Source organism: Rhinolophus hipposideros (genome assembly GCF_964194185.1).
Source record: "Rhinolophus hipposideros genome assembly, chromosome: 19".
Lineage (NCBI taxonomy): Eukaryota > Metazoa > Chordata > Mammalia > Chiroptera > Rhinolophidae > Rhinolophus > Rhinolophus hipposideros.
The window spans coordinates 54,241,271-54,261,914 of record NC_138065.1 but is presented as its reverse complement, the minus strand read 5'-3'; the positions used below and the strand labels follow the sequence as shown (position 1 = coordinate 54,261,914).

General features: G+C 54.4%; 1 protein-coding gene across 2 annotated transcripts; it reads right to left on the bottom strand.

Moving 5' to 3' along the window:
- Positions 1–3,612: 3,612 nt before the first annotated feature.
- LOC308487471 (low affinity immunoglobulin gamma Fc region receptor III-A-like) lies at positions 3,613–10,943 on the bottom strand. 2 transcript variants are annotated; one of them, XM_081025749.1, is made up of 5 exons: positions 10,797–10,922; positions 10,169–10,189; positions 9,573–9,827; positions 6,780–7,034; positions 3,613–5,180 (listed from the first exon to the last, which is right to left on the bottom strand). In XM_081025749.1, the coding sequence occupies exons 1-5, from the start codon at positions 10,837–10,839 to the stop codon at positions 5,005–5,007; spliced, it is 750 nt and encodes a 249-aa protein (XP_080881875.1). In that variant the 5' UTR covers positions 10,840–10,922; the 3' UTR covers positions 3,613–5,004. The 2 variants fall into 2 exon arrangements, with proteins under 2 accessions (XP_080881875.1, XP_080881874.1); XM_081025748.1 differs by having other exon boundaries at positions 4,570–5,180; positions 9,573–9,830; positions 10,797–10,943.
- Positions 10,944–20,644: the final 9,701 nt, after the last annotated feature.

Genomic DNA, 20,644 nt, shown 5'->3' with positions numbered 1-20,644 from the left:
GCCCTTGGCTAAAATGTGCAGCCAACCAGGGGGTCCCCTTGGGCCACCGAACTGGGGCTGGCGGGACCCACGGACCCTCCTTGGTAGCTACTGGGCCGGACGGGCTGATGTTCTTTCTTGATCAGACAGGTGTTTGGGGAAGAAGTCCACAGGGCGAGTGAGAGGCAGTTTCATGCATTACATCGTGGGCTTTGGGACCCCCATGACTCACCACTGGTGATGTTACCGTCAACCACGTGGTTCAGGCCCGTGGTTACTTGCTTACTTTTTACGTCTCTCCTGTGAGCGCACGCTCATCCTCATTCCTTCACACACAGTTCCGTCATTTCACTTTGTGTCCTCTGCTCTCAGCACAGTGTCTGACACAGTCTATGTGTTCAAATGATAGTAAAAGGGGGCCTGGTGAGAAGCAGGGAAAGGATAGTCCAAGCTCAACAACCTGCACGAAGCTAGATTAGCTGGACCGGGGCTTCCCGCAGTTCCCACGCACATGGGTTACCTGGGGGATGTGCATTCCGAGCTCTGACGCCTGCATTTCTAATGTGCCCCCAGCTTAGCGCAGTCACTCGCACAATAATTCTATCTCCATTTTACTGCAAGCAAACCAAGGCTCAGAAAAGTCAAAGGTATTCCCCAAGGTCATAGTCTAGTAAATAACAAAGAATGCAGTCTGGCAAACTTTTAGTAATGAACCTAAAGGTCTTCCATCCTCACACTTCCGGACGTCACACATTCAACCTCTTCCCAAAAGGACAAGATTTCTCCATAACCAGCTCCGCCCAAATCAGAAAGCGGCTTATTTGAGATATTCACGAAAAAGGAGTTCTGGAAACAAGCAACTCGGGGTTTACCTTTCCTCTCTGTGACTCTCCTCCCCCAGCCCAACTCCTGGCCCTGGCCACGGGGCCAAGCTGCCGATCAGAACGGCTGGTGGGTGGTGGCCGGGGTCGGCCGAGGCTTCGCAGAGCCGAACAGCACGGCCTGAGCGGTCGGGGACGCGGGCCAGGGCGGCCCTGAGGGGCCTGGGTCGCGGCCTGTGCCTTGCGGTCGGGCGTCGTGGGTATCTGCGTGCACTGTGTGCTTGGCGTGTAGCAGAAGGAGCTCGGTGCGTGCTTGTGGGATGAAGCATGGGATAAACGCCCTGAGAAGTTGGAGCGTGGAGGGAAAAACAATGGTTTCACGGGGGTAGATCACTGCTTCCCCAATTGGGACCAGTCTCCGCCAGTAAGACAAAAAGCAGACCCAGCTCCACAGTCACAGCCTTCACGTGTAGATACGCAGAAGACGCACGCGGCTGGCGGTCGATTCTTTCTCCAGGAGTTCAATCCTGCTTGTTGGAAAAAGGCAAAAGCACCTCTTGTCAGGAGTGGGATTCGAACCCACGCCTCCAGGGGAGACTGCGACCTGAACGCAGCGCCTTAGACCGCTCGGCCATCCTGACACGAGAGCCAGGTGTTTTCTCACTTTCTTTTAAGGTTGTCACACACTGTTCTGTCATGACGTCAGGCTACAGCCGTGCTGTGTGTGTTTACGGTTTTACATAAAATTAGAACTCTCCCCGGACCCCTCGCCAAACAGGGAAAATGACACTGTCTCTTGTGCCTCGTCATCGTTCACAGCAGAGCCCCGTTTTCCCCGGAGGTCTCTGGAGGGGCCGAGCCACTGCAGTGTTCCCCTGTCCGGCCAGTGTCGCCGGACGCTCCGTCCCGAGTGGCCGTCCGGCCCGACGCCCGGGGGAGCCCGTGTTGGGGGCCGGCCGTCCCCCTGGCGGCGCGGGGCGCAGGGCCTCCTGAGCGGCGGGCCGGCGGGCGTTGGTGGTACCGTGGTGAGCACGGCTGCCTTCCGAGCAGTTGCCCGGGTTCATTCCCGCCGACGCAGCCTTTTCCTCCCGCCGCGCGGGGCCCCAGCCCCGGCCCCGGCCCCGGCCCCGGTCGCCCGGCGCCCCGGGAAGCGCGGTGTATCGATTGGAAGGCACGAGCGGACGATCCCGGACACACCCGCGTGCGGCTGCGGGGACGCCGAGTCGCAGAGGAGCCGCTCGGCGGCAGGACCGCCTTTTCCACTGTCAGTTTATGAACTCCAAGTTCTGACCAAGTTTCTCCGACGCACAGCTCACGTCCCCGCTGAAACGTGTGGCGTGAGTGTGACGTCACGCCGCCGGGACCTCTCAGGACGGGGGATCCAGTGTTTAACTTACGCGTCCAAATAATGTTTTCCTATATTGCGTTAAGTAATTACGTAAGGTATCCCCTTTTCCCGGTTACTTTTAATGTTACTTCTAGGAAATTCAATCTTCCGTCGGGTTCCCGTGACGTGGCGGGCGCCGCGCGAGGCCGAGGCGCAGCTTCCCGGCGCCAGGAGCGTCCTCGTTAGTATAGTGGTGAGTATCCCCGCCTGTCACGCGGGAGACCGGGGTTCGATTCCCCGACGGGGAGGCGCGCGCTCTTTTTCTTCTCCCGCCCCCGGCCCTTCCTGCTCATCGAGCCTTTTCTTACACAAGCGGCTTCTCCCCGCGGCCGCGTCCCTCGCGTGAGAATTTCGTGGTGGGTGGGCGGCGGGGGTGGTGGGTGCGGGCTGAGCGCGCTTCTGCGTGACGCGCGCGGAGGGGTCGTCAGTGCCCGCGGCCGGGAATCCGAGGGTGCGGCCCACGCGGGTGGACGTGTGCGCGCGGGACACAGCCTGCGCGTTCCCCACGAGAAGCTACTGTGCGCCAACGCGCGTGTGCACACTCACACCCGCTGCCCGCCTCCCCGCCCGCCGCCTGTCTCTGTGGCGCAATCGGTTAGCGCGTTCGGCTGTTAACCGAAAGGTTGGTGGTTCGAGCCCACCCAGGGACGGCGCGCGTTTTGTGCCGCGCGGGCCTCGCGCCGCCGCCAGGGGAACTTTTAGCGGCTCCGCGGAGGGACGTGCCGGCGACCCCAGGCGACGTGGCGCCGCCAGCCCCGCGCCGCCCCCCGCACCCGTGCTGCGCTCCCCCGGTCACCGAGCTCCGGGCCGTCGGCCTCCCCGGGCCCGCGAGCGGCGGCGGAGAAGCCCCGGAAGGAGGCTCGCGCCCGCAGTGTCGTCCGGGAGGCGACGCCCGTCTGCACCGGCCCGCTCCCCGCGCCCCACTCGTGAGGACCAACGGGCGCAGCCTTGCTCCCGCCGCGGGCAGCGCCTCGCCCTCCACCGCCTCGCCCTGCAGCTTCTCCTCTGCCGCCCGCGCGCGCCCCACTGGGGGGAAGCCCCCGGGCCCCGTGTGGTCCCTGCTCTGAGCCTCAGCGCCGGAGCTCGAGCCCCCACGCCCGCACCCCCGTGTGTCCGGGGCGTCCCGGCGCGCTGGCGCCGCCTGGGTCCCACGCAATGCGCACACACCAACGCGGAGTGGGCCTGGCTCGACACGCGCGGCGCCGGCGGCCCCCACACCTGGGCCCCCACACCTGGCCCCGCCCACCGCCCCGCCCACCGCCCCGCCCCCACACCTGGGCCCCGCCCACCGCCCCGCCCCTGGAAAGGCGCCTGCGCACACTGTCGCTGACCGGTTCGCGGGAGTCGCCGTGAGAGGGTTGCTGGTGGCGAGGGGCTCCGCCGGCCCAGATTGGCAGTTCGGACCACGGCAGGAGGAGAGCATCTGCTCCTTCAGGTTTTATTGCGAGACCTTTGCACCTGGTGTCTGAGAGGAGCACGCGCGGTCTTGTGAAACGCGCTGCTGGGATCCACGCGCGCTGGCGAAAGCCCCTGAGGCAGAAGGGCCCAGCAGAGCGTCCTTCCACGAGCGGCAGCTGCGCCTCCTGCCCGCGCCCCTCTCCCTGCCTGCCCAGGGCTCGGAGGGGGGCCCAGCGTCACTCTGCACGTCGAGCGCTTTTAGTGCGGCTCCAACCTGCGTCTGACGAAGGGCGGGGACCAGGCCACCGCTAACCGGAGACTGGCGCCCAACAGCTGGGTGTGGTCCCTGCCCTCCTCTAGTTCTTACTGTCCTGGCCCACGAAAGTGTCCCCATCCGCCCCCTCCATCCTGGCGCTGTGACTGGCTCTCACTTGTCCCCTTTGTCAGTGTGGACGTGGACATCTCTGTCCGCTGAGCGCAATCTGGGACAGCAAAGCCACTCTTCCCTGTGGGCACAGAGCTGGTCCTGTGCTTTCTTCTACCCCACCTCCCACCCCCCTGCTGGGACCATTTTCTACTCACACATCAAGAGGGTTCATCATTATATGCATGTAGACCATCCTAATTCTGCAGGGCTCCCCTGAAAACCTCCATCCTCCATCACCTGTGTGATTTTTCTGTTACCCCCTCCATGGCTCACGTTCCAGGGAGCCAGTCCTGGCGGGTCTCCCCTGGTCTGTCCTGACCCTCCTATTTCTCAGCTTCTGCTGTCGCCCCCAGCCCCCAGCTGTCCCCAGTCAGTCTGAAGGGCGCCCTGCAGCAGCAGGCAGGTGCTGACCACCACCAGCTGCCCCTCAACCATTGTTTCTCCTATCAGGTTGGTGCAAAAGGAATTGTGGTTTTGCGATTTTAACGTTTGAAACCATAATTCCTTTTGCACCAACCTAATACCTAGCCAGTTATTGAAGAACAGCGTTCAGATATCACGGGTCACCATCTAAGGTCTGTACTGTTGCTTTGCTGGGCTGGATGATTGGCACAGAGACACTGTCTGTGGAGCTCTGAGGCTCCAGTTCCCATGGAGGCTTCACTGTTGGCCCTCGGAGATGGCGGGCCCTTTGTTGGCTTTGTAAGGCACGTAAATGTTGAATCGGTACATTGCGTACCTGACTCTCATGTAACATTACATGCCAACTCTAATTAAAAATACATTTTAAAAACCAGATTGAGCAATAAAAAATGATAAGATAAAATAAAAAATAAAATCACAGGCCCTTCCTTTCTCCTGGAGACGAAGTGAGAACAGAGCCCCAACTCTGAGCTGTAGTTTTCCTGCTGCTCCCAGAGGTGCGTGCTGGGCTGATGAGGGGTGACTCCAGAGACAGGTTCCCAGACGCAGCATTTACTGCCCCCTTTGTCCTAAGGGCTCTTGCTCCATGTGACTTTGTCATTTCTGTTTTTCCTCAGTGAGCTTCGAAGTTCTTTCTGTGCAGAGAAGTACAGCCTCGTGACCACTGCAAACAGGAATCCCATCACCAGGAAGAATGCTATCTGCCACAGTAGGAAAAATTGAGAGATGGCTGGAACTGCCGAACCTAAGAGGAGAGGCAGAGGGTGAGGCAACGGCAGTGGCTGAGGCACAGATTAGGAATCCACAGCCAGGCCCCCAGTGGGGAGCCTTTCTGACACCTGCCAAGAGCCAGCCCTGAGGGTCGTGGGGAGTCGCTGGAAAGCTTCCTCCCCATCTCAGCTCTACTGGAGCCCAGCGCAGCTCACCCCCTCCTCGGAGACAGCGCACCCTCGCGTCTGGTGGGGGACTGCAAACCAGGCTTGCCGAGCAAGGTAGGCTGTTGGGTTTTTGTGAAATTATGAAAGTTGTCAAAATTTAAGTTGATATGAAAAGTTGTTTCTTAATTTAGAAACTTTATCTTGTGTCTCAAAATTTTACTCATTGTTTTCATCCATGTGTTGTTTATTGTCACTAAAGAAAACCTGAAAAAAAGGGAACCATTGAAATTTGCTGCTTATGGGCAGAAAAGGGGTAGTTTCTTTACCGAAGTTCAGTAACTAAGGACTCGAAAGGGAAAGAGGTAAAATTTGTTGGTTCTCACCCTCTCAGCCCTTGACAGTGTTATTTGCTGTTGTTTGTAAACTGGTAACATTACACAGAGTGGGTTTTTAGTGTCAAATTTTTTAACTCTTAATTTTGATTTAATTTCAAACGTTAAAAAAGTTGCCAGAATAGTATAAATAACTCTCATCTATTCTTTACCTAGATTTACTAGTTGTTGCATTTTTCCTCATGTGCTTCATCATTTGCCCTGTTTCCCTAACCAGTTGAGAGTGTTTACTTTCAATTTAAATTGTAATGAAACTTTTTATACAAATTATGGCACTTTTGTTAAAGTCTCAGAAGGCGTGTGTCTGTCTCGCTGTCTTTCCACATGTGAGCTGCTTACAAGGTGGTCGTGGTGTGGTTACAGGCGGAAGTTTTGTGACAGTAGGAAATCCAGGAGCACCTTGAGGGGTGTCGCTGACCCCGGGGGGTTCACCACAGACGAGCTGTTGTCTAGTTAACAAAATGCTATACTGGACGTTGGTGCCTGTCCAGTTGTTTCCTTTCATCGAGTGGTTAAATGGATAGGCTTTGAATCTTTGATGTGACCTTAGGGGCAAATTAATGACCCCCTTTTTTCCCCCTCAGTTGCTTCCCTGTGCAGTAGAGTCAGTGTTGCCCATGTCACCACGTTGTTGTGAGGAGACCCTGTAGCAGTGACACGAGGGGCCTGGAAAGAGGCACTTGGCACACTGCCCACCACGCTGCTGGGAGCCCAGGAATGTCAGCTGGTCTTTGTCACAGAACAGGAAACGGAGGCTCAGGGACTAAGTGGCTTCGCCACAGTCCCTGGTGCTGGGCCCTTTCTGTGAGGGACTGAGGGGCTCCCTCCAGGTTGGCCATTGGCTAAGGTGCAGGCAGAGGTGGGCCAGCACGCAGGGACACGCCACCCTGTGGGTGCGGTTTGAGGGGTGAGGAGAGGTGGCGTCTGCTCCCGCTGTCACCGCAGACTCCATGTGAGGGAGCCTATGGGACAGTCAGGCGTCAGTTCCAGGTGGCAGTGTGCCCCAGGTGGCAGTGTGACCCAGGTGGCAGTGTGACCCGGGTGGCAGTGTGATGTGGGCCCGCGTCTGCTCACCTTGAACAGTGACGTTCACAGCCTCTGAAGACACATTCTGTTTCCCGATGATTCCCCTGCAGAAGTAGGAGCCGCTGTGCGCGCGCTTCGCGTACCGGATGTGGAATTCGGAATTCTTATGGGAAAACTGCTGGCCTCTGCCGTTCCGGAAATACTGCACCTTCTGCACACGGACGTTCTTCCAGCTGTGGCACCTCAGCTGCAGGGGCTCACCCTCCGGCAACACCCAGCGAGCCGCCTGGAGCATCAGCCAGCCTGCAAGCACAGAGCACAGCCGGGCCCAGGGGTCAGTGCCAGGCGCCAGTGAGGGGGACGTGCCCCCCAGGCTCCTCACCGCGGAAAGCAGACTGGGCCCTGCATGAGGGACTCAAGCGACACCAAGACCCTCTGTCTAGTGGGGAAGAGGGACAGACACACGATGAAGAAAGACGCAGTCAGAGCACAGGGACCCCTGTCAGGTTGGTGACACGTGGGTCTGTTGAGGCAGGTGACAGGAGCCACAGTATGTTCTAGATCAAACAGTGAAAATGGCATTTGAAAATGATGAGCTGCCCCATTAAAGGAAAGGTAGGCTTCAGGAGGCATAGAGCAGGGGTGTCCACACTGCGGCCCGCGGGCCAACTGCGGTCCTCAATCCATTGTTAACTGGCCCGCAGCAAATTCCAAAAATGTATTTAGTTTACTTAAGTAAACCAGGTGAGGCAACACGTACTTCACCTCGAGTGAGTGGCCCGGTTGTTTGTGTGTTTAACCGCATATGGCCCTTGGTAAAAAACGTTGAAAAAAGTTTGGACATCCCTGGCATAGACCATTGTAGGAACACTGACAGGCTCGCAGCCAGTCAGGAATAAGGCCCCTAGGCGGCCACAGCAATGGCTGCAGCTACCATGAAGGACCCCTCAGTGCTAAGTCAGAGGAGAAGACAGTTGAGGCCGGAGGCTCTCAGGGGACGGGGATGACGCTTCCTGGAGGGCGGCACGGCCTCACATCCCTGAGCACAGCCTTCAAGGGAGAAAAGTTTTGTGTCACCAGGAAACTCTTCTCACAACTGTCTCCACACAGAGGACAGGACCTGAAGCATGAAAAACGACATTGCAGACAAATTCTAAAATGACACGAGAAGAATTCATGAGACAATGTTCAGTTAAAAAGACAGAATGCCCATAGCATGTATGCACAGGAAACGAAAAAGAAAGGACATGCACTTAAATATTAACAGGTTTTCTCTGGAGGCTGGAGCTACAGGGTGTTTTACTTTTCTCCCTCTTTCTTTCATATATTTTTGAAATTGAACCTGAAAAACAAAACAATAAAACTTACTATCGTTAAAAAATCGACCGCCTTATGCTAAACCAAATGGGCAGAACATGAAAAATCTGTACGAGGAAAGCCTGCCAAACAGAAGACACCCGTCATCGCTTATTAAGAGAGATTTATCCAAAAGGCCATATGCCTGTGTATCCAACTCGCTGTTTGGCAGAGACATGAGTCTTATAAGCGTAATGTTACGCTTGTAAGGTCACGTGTGTACATATGCAGTCTGCCTGCTTGGGGGACACGCGTCCCGCCATCACCCTGTGATGGGCGCGGTGAATGTCCACGTGTACGTTCATTTGACACATTGTAGTGACTGTACACCAGTTGTGCAGACTGGGCATTCAGACCAAGGCACGCTGTCCCTAACCTCAAAGGACGTGTAGTGTGGACTCAGAAATCAGCACAGCGCAGTGTCCAGGGCGCCACAGGCTGAGAGCCAAGCTGCGGGGTATGGAACCGAGACCTTCTGCCAGACGAAAGGCAAGCAGAGGAAAGCCCGAGAAGACGGAGGCACCTCCATTTAACACCGTGCTCACTGACTGGGCCTCCGAGCCGGTTTCTAGAGCCAAATTCAAGGCAAACGCATCATTCCTAGACTTGATTTTTCCACTGAATTACCTGGTGCTGGTCCCCCAGTTTTATTTGGTTTGAGTGGCATCTCTCACTAGCTACGTATTAGATGTCCATTCCTCCTTGTAGCTCTGTGGTGTGAGGCCTGTGTCCGCTAAGGGGTACAGTCGATGCAAAGGAACCCCAGGAATCAGCTTTCAAGGCCCGAGTCCATGGGTGTCTGTTGCAGTCCCATGTCCCTTAGGCCTGCTCCTTCTCCAGCTTGTCCCGCCTGTATCCCTCCCACAAATGGGGCAGCTGTGGGGTCGTGTCAGGCTTAGCAGATGACACTGCGGGTTCCAGGCATGTGGGACACCAGGAAAGATTCCCACCTCCAAACACTCCCCTACCTGCCTCTGGCACCTGGATTCTGTTAACAACACACAAAGACTTTCCTTCCATGATGAATGTGTGGCCATGTGTAGATACCTCTATTAGGAGGGAGGTCATGTTGCTGCCGTGTAAGTCTGAGTGTGGGATGATGGGAGTGAGCGACAGGTATGACGCAAGCTGTGGGGCGGGGGCAGTTTAGGGCTCTGTGTGTTGAGAGTGGGAAGGAGACTGAGGTCCTAAGAACAGACTTGTTCATCTATGCAGTAAGTACTATTGAGCCTCAAGGTCATGCCCTGACCTTCAGACGCCACCGCCGTGTTGGCTGTATTCTCTGAACATTGCTCCTGGAACCGGGCACGGCTGCAGGTCCGGGCCTGTTATGTGCCAGGTTTGACACGGGCCAAGGCCCACTGTGGCAAGGACTACAATGCAGAAATAATCCACGGGGACCACAGAGCATCTCCACATCATCTCTGGCCCCTCCCACGTCTCTCCTGGCCTCTCGTCTCACCCTCGTGTCCTTCACCCACTCACCAGCGTGGACCTTGAGCTGCACGGGGTCACTGAGTGCGAAGGAGGCTGTCTGGCAGCTGTAGTTTCCACTGTCCTTCACTCGGGTGTCCTTGATGACATAGGTGGAGCTCTGGCCTGAGAGGGGTTTCCCGTTGTGAAACCACTGTGTGGAGTTGTCTTCCTTGGGGTAGGCCCCCCGGCACTGCAGTGTCACATTGTCCTTCTCGAGCAACCTGTCCCACTTAGGGTCCAGGGACACCACGGCCTTTGGGAGGTCTGCTGAGGAGACAGGGGAACGTGGGTGAGGGCAGGGCACGTGCAGGGAGGCTCAGAGCCAGAGCCAGCCGCTGCGAAGCCACCGGTGATGAAAGGCCTTGGTCTGTCCCTCAAATTTGGAGCAGCCCCGCTTGCAGGCACTCGGCCCCATTTTTGGCCTCTCTTTATCTTGAGGCAAATGGACCGGAGAAGCCCAGGGCCGAGCCCCCTGTGTTGTGGCCTTGGCCCCGCCGACCCCCCACCAGCAGCTTTTCACACAACAGACAGATGATTGCCACGCATTGGCTATTGTGCTCTCACATGCCTCCGTCAGCCAGTCCAACACCACAAGGCAAACTCACCAGCTCTCGTGCCAGCTGAAGCTGCAAGAAAAAAGAGTGAAACCATCCTGAGAGAAGCAGAGATCTGGGTGACCAGAGTGTGCATTGAGCTGAACCCCCGCTGCCCCCACCCAGGCCACCCGTGACCCCAGCAACCGAGATGCAGAGAACGGCCCCACACTGGCCCCACTGTCTGCCCAAGTCCGTGTTTTCAACACCCTCCTCTTACTCCTTGCTTCCTATTAAACTCCTAAATCGAAGATACAAATTAAATTTCCACAAATCTAACCTTAGAAACAACCTCAGCTCAAGTCTCCTGGAAAGGTATAGATTAACAGTCTCAGAGGGGAACCCTGGAATGTCACAGTGGAAGAGACCGACCGTGGGGCTCCTTTAGCTCATACTTTTCAACCCGCAGAACAGGAAGCTGAGAGCCAGAGAAGTGATGCAATGCAGCCTCATAGGCCTCTCTCACCCCCTGACTGTGCCCTGATCCCAGGCAGCCTTCTCCTCGTCTCTAGGCCCCAAGTGGGTTGTTTTAGTATCTAAATCTAGGTCTGTAGACGCAGTGAGGGGTCTCTCACCAGCCTGGAAGGGTCTGTGCTGAGCCGGGCATCCTAGCTTCCCCTCCATTGCGACTCTGACTTACTGAGAAGTAGCAGGGCCACGGGCAGCAGCAGCAGATGGCACATGCTGGGCGTGACAGTGGACAAGTCACCACGGACGTCTGGATCCCTAAAGTGGCCTCGCTGGACTGAGAGAGGAAGTGATCCGCTTTCCCCTACACCCCAGCCTGCTGTCTACCAAGTTCCTTTTCCGGAGCTTCATTGATTCCTGGGTCTGAAGGGGCGGGAGATGGGGGAAGAGCCTGGGGGACACGCTGAGGTGGGTGTGCCCTTTAGCCAGGGCAGGTCTGCACGAAGCAGCTGGGGATGTGTCAGGGGCACACTCAGAAGTCTCGGTTGTGCCCCAGGTCCTGGGTTTGGGGCCACCCAGCGCTAAGAAGGGGACAGCAGGACCTTGTGGACGGCACTCGCGAGGGAGGGCGTTTCCCCTCAGAGCTGCTCACTGCTGCCTGGCCCTGACCCGCGTCCACGCAACCAGCCTGTCCACAGGCAGCGAGTAGTCACTACTTCCTCCCCCACTGGACGTGGCCCTCAGCCCAGAAGGAGCTCCACCAACAATTTCTTTCAAAATTCCAAATGCATAGAGAATACAGTCAATAATGTTGCAGCAGCTATGTGTGGTGCCAGGTGGGGACTAGACTAATGGGGGACGACCGCGTAAATCATTTTAATGTCTGACCACTATGCTGTGCACCCAAAACTGGTATAAAGTCACATTGAATGTTACCTGTAACTGAAAATCAAATCAAAATGCATAAGCCCCTGGGACCTGCAGTCCACAGGAACTTCCAAGTTCTTAGAGTGAATTTGATCAAGAGAATCACACCCTCCATTAAAAGAAACGCCGGCAGTAGGAGAGAAATGGGCCGTGGGAAAGGTGGGAAGGAGCCAGAGAAGGTGATGGGCCGTGGCCTGGAAGTGGCCTCTGCTCTGTGCTCTGGGCCCCCAACCGGGACGTTGGCACATACCCCCCCCCACAAGTCCAGGCCTGAGACAGAATCACACAGCTCTGCTGGGCAGGCCCACGTTCCCGGTGGGTTCCTGGACTCCGGGGGCAGGTCTCATTGGAGAATCGTTGGCAGAGCCCAGGAGGGGGCAGCAGGCGGATGTGGACAACTGATGCTTGGCAGGGCTGGCACAGGGCTGCTGACACGGTAGGCCAGACAGCTGTGGCTCCTTAGGTTTCCATTTTGGTTTGGTTGCTGTCAGAGTTCGCTGACCTTCCTCTGTGCCCATCCTTCTGCCCCTACACATCCGGCAGCCGCCCTTCACCCACAGGCCCTCAGACAAGGTGTCGGATTAGCACAGACCAGACTGGCATCTATCAGACGCGCATTCGGCCCCGAAAGCAGAAAGAGCCCCCAGGGCCACCTCTGGCTTCTGAGGTGGGAGGGGCTACCCCCGCGCTCTTGTTCGTCATCTTCATCTCCTGAGTGCCTTTCTGCCATGTGACTGACCTGTCGACAAGGCATGCACAAAGGTTTCCTTCTTGGAGGTTTGATTTCTTCTCTGACTCCCTTTGACGGTGGCTGTCAATGGGGGAGGAGGGCTGGGCGGGGAGGACAGAGCCACAGCGGTCTCACTGAACAGTCCTCGCATTGCGTGTTGCTGGGGTTGGAAGGCTTACTTTTGCAGTGAAGGGTAAAATGCATGTATTTGAAAGAAGGAAGAGGCTCTCGGGCTGTCTTGCCCTGGAGTGTTTCTTTTCTGGGATCCCCAACCTCCCTTCCCTTGCCATCCCTGCAGCATTGGAGTGGCACGCATGGCACCCGGGTCTGCCATTACCCAGGGCCAGCGTTGTCGTCCCCTGGGACTTACAGTTTCTTAGGGGGCTGCCAGAGGAGCGTCGTGACACTGTGTGCACCGAGAGGGCAGGAGGTAGTTCTGTGTGGGCGGGAGTCCACGTGGACGTGGGAACACTTACATCACAGAGAAAATTGTGTGTTCAGCAGGGAGGTTTTGAGGGATACAGGCATTGCAGGCAAATGAAGCGGCATGAGCAATGATTTGGGGTGTCTGTGAGCTGGGCATCGTCCCCCAAGATTAGTGAGTGCCTCGAGGGGAAGCACAGCGCCTGAAAGGTTAAGAGGGCTGCATTTCAGCTGAGTCTGGCATGGGAGCCCAGCCCCTCCTCTTATCCCTTCCAGGCCTCAGTTTCTGTATCTGTGAAATGGGGCTGACAGTGACGTGCTAACCCCGCGGAGTTGTTGTGAGGCTCAAATGAGAGGCCCGTTGGTCCCTATTGGAAGTGCCATGTGGGTGGTTGGGGCCTCCCCGGTTTTGTGAATTAAGTCGGGACACTGTCCCCTGACCTCTTGCAGGGCCTGGCCTCTGCTGATTCTCACCATGTCTGGACTGGGAGGTCCCTGAGGGCAGGCAGTGGGCTTCCTGGTCCCCACCGTGTCCGGGCTTCAGCACGGAGTGGGACGCACTAAGCCCTGGGGTGAACACAAAGGATTTTGCACGTCATGTGAAGGACAGTGACAGGCCGGCAGTGAACGTTGTGTGAAATGTAAAACAGATCATCAAGGTTTTAGGCTGGGGACTGACATGGTCAGCTTTACATTTTATTAAAATTTTTCCGATTGCCAGCCAAGTAATAGGTTGCATGGAGGGGAGAGAGACTGAAGGTGGAGGGGTAGCTGTTTCCACCATCCAGCCGACAGATTCTTGGGTAAAGAGCTGGAAATGCTAAGGAGAGGCGTGAGGAAGGGGGAGAGGAGTGAGGAAGGGGGTGAGGCGTGAGGAAGGGGGATCGGGCAGGACTGGGGAGAGCGGCTGGCCATGAGGGTGCTGGGAAGGAGGGTCTGGGTGACGCTCAGCCTTCTGATTTGGGTGACCAGGACGATGGCCCATTGTGGACACAGAGGAAGGAAGAAGAGGGAGGACAATGAGCTCAGCTGTGGCGCAACTGATGGGAGGTGGTTGGGGTGATTTCAGGTGGACATGTGGCCCTGGGACTCAGAAGACAGGTCTGGACAAAAGACAAAAGTTAGGAGGCACCGACATGGTTGATGTTTTAAACTCTTGATAAAAGCTTGAGGCCCTCTCCCTAGAGAATAATGCAAATCATATACCATTTCCCCGCTGCCTTAAGAAGCTCCCTGTGAAGCCCCCCAGAATCCTAGTTAAGATAAAATATGGATGAGATGCCTCTGACTATAAGAGTATCAAGTGAGAAAAAAAGGGGAACAGTGAGGGAAAGGTAGGAGAGGGCGAGAGGACCAGTGACAGAAACTTGGCACAGAGCAGTTTTGACAGATGTGTCCAAACAAAGAATCGCTGACAGAGCATCTTGGGAGGAGGGACCAAGGAGGAGAGAATGAGGAAGTGCAGAAGTCAGACGTTCAAGGACGCAGAAGTCACTTGACTTCTGCAGGACAGTCAGGGAGGCGATCCGGGAACTAGGCGTCCCCTTTGCCAGAGCTCGTTCAGGCTGGGGTGAGGGTCAGAAGCTCAATAACTTGTCTTTGGAGGCTGAGGGGAGATAACAGAGTGTTTAGTGAACTGCTACTCCTTTTAAGAATCTGTTATGAGGACAGTGAGCCTTTGTACACCCCCCCCCCCCCGCGTCCCCTGCATCTCGTCATCCCTGTGAGTCCTGGGAATAGAAAATGGTGCTTCTCTTTCCTACAGAAACCGCAGGCCCCACACCCATTCCTACTTGGGCTGGTCTTATGTAAATGGTGTGACCCCCCATGCATATGCTGCTTTCCTAAACCCCAGGACCGTAGAATGTGACTGTATTTGGAGACACGGCCTTTGAAGGGTGATTAAGCTAGGACGTGGACAGACATTAAGGTGACCCTACGCCAATATGACTGGGGCCTTATAGGATGAGGAGGTTAGGAAAGGAAACTGCCAGAATCAAAGAGAAGGGAGGGAAAGGCTGAGAGCGAGACACTGAGACATCAAACGGGGGCAGGAGGTAGGGAAGAGCCATTGGGGGGAAAACTGGGAGACACACAGGTCCTGGCAAAGTGAAAACCACTGAGTGCCCAGGTGGGCGGATACTGAGTCCCAGACACAGATGGAGCCACGTCCCCAGAGGCGCGGAGACAGACACACCTGAGACGCAAAGGCAGCCACGGTGATGAGAGAGCTGGTCCAGAAGCAGGAAGAGGTGCATAGACGCAAGGGACAAAAACCACGGGGGCTTGAAATCGATTCTGTGTGTAGCCCTAAGCCCCAGCCTGTTCCCTTTGGCTGGGGTCACTAAAATAATACAGGCTGTTGACATAGAAGAGCTTTCCAGAAGCTCGGTGCTATCTGCTGGCCGACTTCCAAATGCCCTGCCTTGTTATCTTACAAAAGGACACACTGAGACCCACCCTCCCCCTGATCCCCCTCAAAAAAATCTGAAATTGTTAAGTTTCCAAACAGGAGTGTTGGTGATGTGTCGTGAGAAAAATAGCTCGAGGGGGAAGGAAATCCAGGTTTTGGTTTCAGTCTGACAGTTGCTCTCTGTGAAGCCACTGCTCTTCCCTAAACATGTTTCCTCATCTGTAAGGGAGGTGACAGGGCTCCATGAGGTCCACCTCTTTCAGTGTCACATGCTCTATACCTCTGAATGCTGGCTTTCGGTGGAAATTTCCAGGCATTGCCGAACCGAGTAGCTCTTGTCTTCTACAAATCCCAGTGAAGGCCGTCGCGTGACTTCCGGGAGCTAAAGGAACTTCCTAGCACAGCTGGCACATGAATACCTCTAAGATTTCAAGTCACTTATAAAAACTGCACTCATGCTCTCAGTCACGTGTGAACTCCTCAGAAGCTCTGAGGAAGGTAAAAGGCAGTGGCACAGAGAAGCCTTAGGAGTCTTGAGAAGGAAATGGAAAGACTGGTTTTTTGTTGTTGATTTTTTGTGGGGGTCGTCCCTTTCGGGAGCACCCTTGGGGGTCTGCGCAGAGCCCAGAACTGGCATTAGATTCGTTCCCCGTCCCTTCTCCAAGGTTTTGTTCTTGCTGTTGCTTAAACAATTTTTGTTTGAAAAGACACACATGATCGATAATGTATTCCTGCTGTTAAATAAGAGATTCAGAAGTAAATACAAGTGAAAGTGACATGAAATGACGTTCCTCCCCGACCTGCAGCCCCTCCTCAGGGGTAACCGTGGAGAAGTGTCTTGTGTGGTCCAGAGCCTTGCCTACACGCCCATGTTCACAGGAGCACCTATCTACCTATACAATTGTAGCTTCCTCATTTTTTGTTGTCTATGTTTCTATATTACATGATTTTTCCGCAACTTGACTTTTTACAATAATTCCATATACACATAGGCACACAAACGCACACACCACTCAAAAAATTTCTTTGTTCTAAATAGAGAAAGAGTGCTAAGAATACTTTGGAGGGATGTGTGTCACTGTTTGATCTTTCTTTCCCCTTAGAAAACTCAGGTCATTATCAGCCGTGGAGCAGGGATCTTCTGCTGGGAGGTGGCTTCCCCGCAGCCTTTCTGCCTCCGTCAGCCGGATTCTGTTCAGACATTCGGTAGCCGTGAGCTCCAGGGAAGGCAGGCCTCCTCCCAGCCCGGGGGAGACTTTGGTTAGTCTGTCAGTGGTTCTCCAATTTGAGCTGCCAGAATTGCCTGGAAGGCTCGTTAGACATGGTTTGGAGGTGCCAGGGGACGGTCATGCGGCGGGCCCAAGGACCACACTTTGAGGATCCGTTTGCTTGTTGGGACTGACTTGGGACTGAACAGTGATACCGTTTTGGACAGTCTGCTGCAGGGGTTCTGGGGCCCAGCAAGTGACGAATTCTCTGCCAGTTTTTGGATGTTTAAGGATGTGATGCTCGGAGCTACTGCAGCCGTCTTGCTCCGTGAGGGAAGTGGCTGACGTGCTAACGACTGGAAGGCAGAGAGAGGGAAGAATCCGGTTTCTGATGACATCGCTGACTTACAGATTGCCCAGCCTGGAACCGCAACTTGACAGATGAGATAATGAAAGACTTCTTCTTATCCAAGCCATCTGAGTGGAATTTTCTGGTACTTACTGAAGAAGTCACCTAACTGATACACACACCTCTCTCTGGGTGCCCAGGAGACTCCAGCTGATATGGCCACAGGGCAATCTCCCTAAAGCCAGATTTTGGACGTTTTTAGGTTCATTCTAATTTTCATTATTTTCAGTAGTGCTACAAAGGGCAGAGTATTTTTAAAAAAATACATTTTGGCATATTTCCCAAGGCCATTTTCCCAGAAGTGAAATTACAATGTCACAAGCATGTACTTTTCTAAGCTTTTGATAGTATTTCCACGTTTCTTTCCAAAAGAATTGTTTGAATTCACACTCCATCCTGAAGCCTGTGAGCATCCACTTATCACACTCTCAATGCAGGTAACCGAATAGAGGAGAAACTGGGTCTCGCATTTCAATTTGCATTTCTTTGATTACTAGTGTGTCGGAGCATTTCCAGGTACTTGGTCACTGGTTGCGTTTCCTCTTTTGTATTCCCATCAGGTGGAGAGCACAGTGTCTGCACACTTAGAGTTAGTGTTTGTTTAACCAGATGTTTCTGGATGTCTTTGTAGATATCCTTGCCCTTGCCTATTTGTCAGGACTCTACATTTTTTCTCATTAATTTCTTGTATAATAAAAACATCTCTTTTGGGGGATAACTTACAAAAAAATTTATTTTTCCAGTTTGCAGTTTATGTTGGTTTGATTTTAGTTTTGTATTATTCAGAAATGTAAAAGGTTGATGAGGACCTTTCCCCCTGCCCCCCTGCAAAGCTTAGAAATCTTTCTTCCTTCAGAGAACTTGACAAACACTCGGTTCTGTTATGTTGTGGGCTTTCTGTGGCGGGTTCTCACGGCTCCCTCGGTGATCCTTGTGACCAGTTTCTGCATTCAGAGGTGCTGTCTGCCTACCAGCTGCCTGGTATGTGAACAACACGTCATGTTAAATTTTCCGTCTTAACAGTTTATAAGTGTAGTCAGTAGTAAGAAGTCTGTTCACACTGCTGGGTAAGACTCAGACGTAAGAACGTCTTCCTCTTGCAAAACTGAAGCTCTGCACCCCTCCACACTGCCCCCCAGCCCCACTCCCTGCCCCTGGCAGCCACCACGTGCCTTCTGCTTCCACGATTCTGACACCTGAGACACTTGCTGCTGGTGCAGTCATGCACTTTTGTCCTCTTGTGACTGGCTTATTTTGCTCAGTGTGAGCCTTTGGGGTTCACAGGGGCCTGGGAGAGGAGCTCCTCTTTTGTAAGGCTGCGTAGTATTCCACTGTGTGCGTCCCTGACCCGTTCCTTACCCAGTCAGCTGGTGATGGACACTTGGGTTGTTTCCAAACCTCTGCTGCTGTGAACATGGGGGTGCAGACATCCCTTTGGAACCCTGCTTGGCGTTCTTTCATGAAGGCGATGGTGGTGGGGTAGAGACGTTAGCAAAGGACACTGGGAACACCAGGTGTGGGCTATGAAAGGGACAAAGGTGACCGTGGGGACCTCAGGTGTCTGGCTCAGGAGGTGCGTGCGCCCCTGAGGTGGGCCGTGGGATGGGAGGAAGTGTAGCGGGGAGAAGTGACAAGTCCAGGTTTTCTGAGTGTGAGGTGCCCGTGGGACCTACCAGGGGAGTGGTCAGGGTCAAGGTGTGGGCTGGAGCTGGGGACACGGGCGGGGCCTGACGTGCCCTAGAAACGGACCGGGTGTCGTAGGACTGGCTCCTTTCCTCGCCCAGGCCTTCAGGTGCATCTGCCGGCAGTGTGGCACCACTCGGCGCCTCGTGTACAGCCTTCAACGTCCTTGTCACACGGGACGCAGTTTCCCGGCCGTCCGCGTTTGCCCTCGGGCGCTCCCGGCCTCGGCGCAGGGCGACCCGCACCGGCGCCCGGAGGGCAGGGCGTGCGGTGGGGTCCGACTCGCGCGCCCACGGCGTGTCACCGCAGGCCCACGCAGCGCGGAGCTCAGAGGCCCGCGCGGCCCGGTCCTCCAGCCCGCGGACCAGCGCGCGGCCGCTTTGTTTCAACAGGGGGCGGCAGAGAGCCGCAAACAGCCCGCGTGGGTCCCAGCCCCAAACCCACACCGGCCGGCCCACGCGGGTCCCAGCGCCCCTGGTGCCCACGAGCGCGACAGGTCGCCGTGGCCGCCGCGCGCCCGCATCCTGACTCAGAGCTGAGCTGTGTGCGGTGAGGGACGCCTGCCGGGGAGGGAGTCTGGTCCTGGGGGACAGTCCCCGTTCGAGAGGCTCTGTCTGCAGAGCAGCGGGGCCACCACGCGGCAAACGCGGGCAACAGCAGGAGGGGGCCCGGGAGCATAGGACGGGGGTGGGGGGGGGGCACGGCGCGACAGACACCCCGGATGTCCAGATGCTGCGTGGCATCCCGAGGGGTGCACGTGTCGCCGTGAGGGGCTGAGGCTGAAGGCGCTGGAGGCGGCTGAAGGATGCGGAGCAGGGCGGTGGTCCCACCCGGCAGGCAAGTCCGGCTTTGGGTCTGGTTTTTAACTGAGGTGTGTTTTGATATTGCTAATCTTTCTAATTTTAGCTATCAGGTCGGTGTCGCAGGGGAGGAAAAATGTCCCCCTTTCGGTTCTGTGGCTGTTGTAATTATTGCATTGACACAGACAGATTAACGGGAGAGAAACAAAGTGAACGTTGCACAGACCCGTGTCCCACAGAGACGTCAGACGCAACGACGTGACTAGAGACGGGAGCTTTTAGACCTTTCAGGCAAAGAAACGATGATTTTGTGAAGAATTGAGGAGGCAGAGGGCTTTGGGCTGAAGGTGGATTGATGGTGAAGAATTGACGTGGTTTGTTTACACAGCCTTCGTGGCCCCAAATTACCCATCAGTGTTCATCAGGACATCTGCCTTCCTCCTGGCACGGGGAGATTTATCTTCTGCTTCCAGAGAAGAGGGTCAGGTGGGGGAAGCCAGAGTGACCTTTCTGCTTCTGCCATTTTCTCCAAATGCCTTTAGTTTAAAATAGTCAACACGCCACGGCGCCATATTTCGGGACAGTGTGTCCTGAATGTTTTTAGTGTCCAGTGGTAGCTCACTGTTTTTAACTTGAATTTCCTTGATAAGTAATGAAGTTGAGTGTCGTTTCTTGTGCTTATTTGGCCATTTAGGTGTCCTCTCTTGTGCAGTGTCTGTTTACATCTTTTGGTCATTTTTTAATTGGGTTGTCTATCTTATTGACTTGTTGGTGTTCTTTATGTATTTTAGATACGAATCCTTTGTTGGCTTTGTATTCTTTTCCTCAAGATTGCTTTGGCTATTTGGCTATTTGACTACTTGTTCTTTTTCTAGTTCCTTGAGGTGTAGAGTTAGGATGTTTATTTGAGATGTTTCTAATTTTTCAACATATGCATTGCTATAAATTTTCCTCTCAGAACTGCTTTTGCTGCATCCCATACGTTTGATATGATGTATTTCCATTTTCATTTATTTCAAGATAATTTTTTTATTTTCCTTTTGCCTCATTGGTTGTTCAGAAGTGTGTTGTTTAGTCTCCACATATATGTAGATATTCCAGCTTTCCTCAGTTGTTGATTTCTAGTTTAAGACCACTGTGGGCAGAAAAGATAGTTGGTATGATTTCAATCTTCTTAAATGTTCTAAGGTTTGTTCTGTGTCCTGTCATGTGATCTATCCTGGAGAATGTTCTGTGGGCACTGGAGAAGAATGTAAATTCTGCTGCTGTTGGATAAAATATTCCATATGTGTTTGTTCAGCCCATTCAATATAGGCTATAGGGCATTTCCAAGCTTTCATTGTTGACTTTTCGTCTGCATGACCTGTCCATTGCTACCAATGGGGTATTAAAGTACCTACTATTATTACATTACTGTCGATTTCTTCCTTTAGATACATTAGTATTTGCTTAATATATATCAGTGCTCTGATGTTGAGTGTGTATGT

Excerpts from the sequence above, each read along its gene's own strand:
- LOC308487471 (XM_081025748.1), bottom strand. The coding sequence starts at position 10,839 with ATGTGCCATCTGCTGCTGCTGCCCGTGGCCCTGCTACTTCTCA. Across the intron at positions 9,831-10,168 it reads TTCAGCTGGCACGAGAGCTG|CAGACCTCCCAAAGGCCGTG; the intron begins GTGAGTTTGCCT and ends CTGTCTCCTCAG. Across the intron at positions 5,181-6,779 it reads TGTGAACGTCACTGTTCAAG|GTTCGGCAGTTCCAGCCATC; the intron begins GTGAGCAGACGC and ends CTCTCCTCTTAG.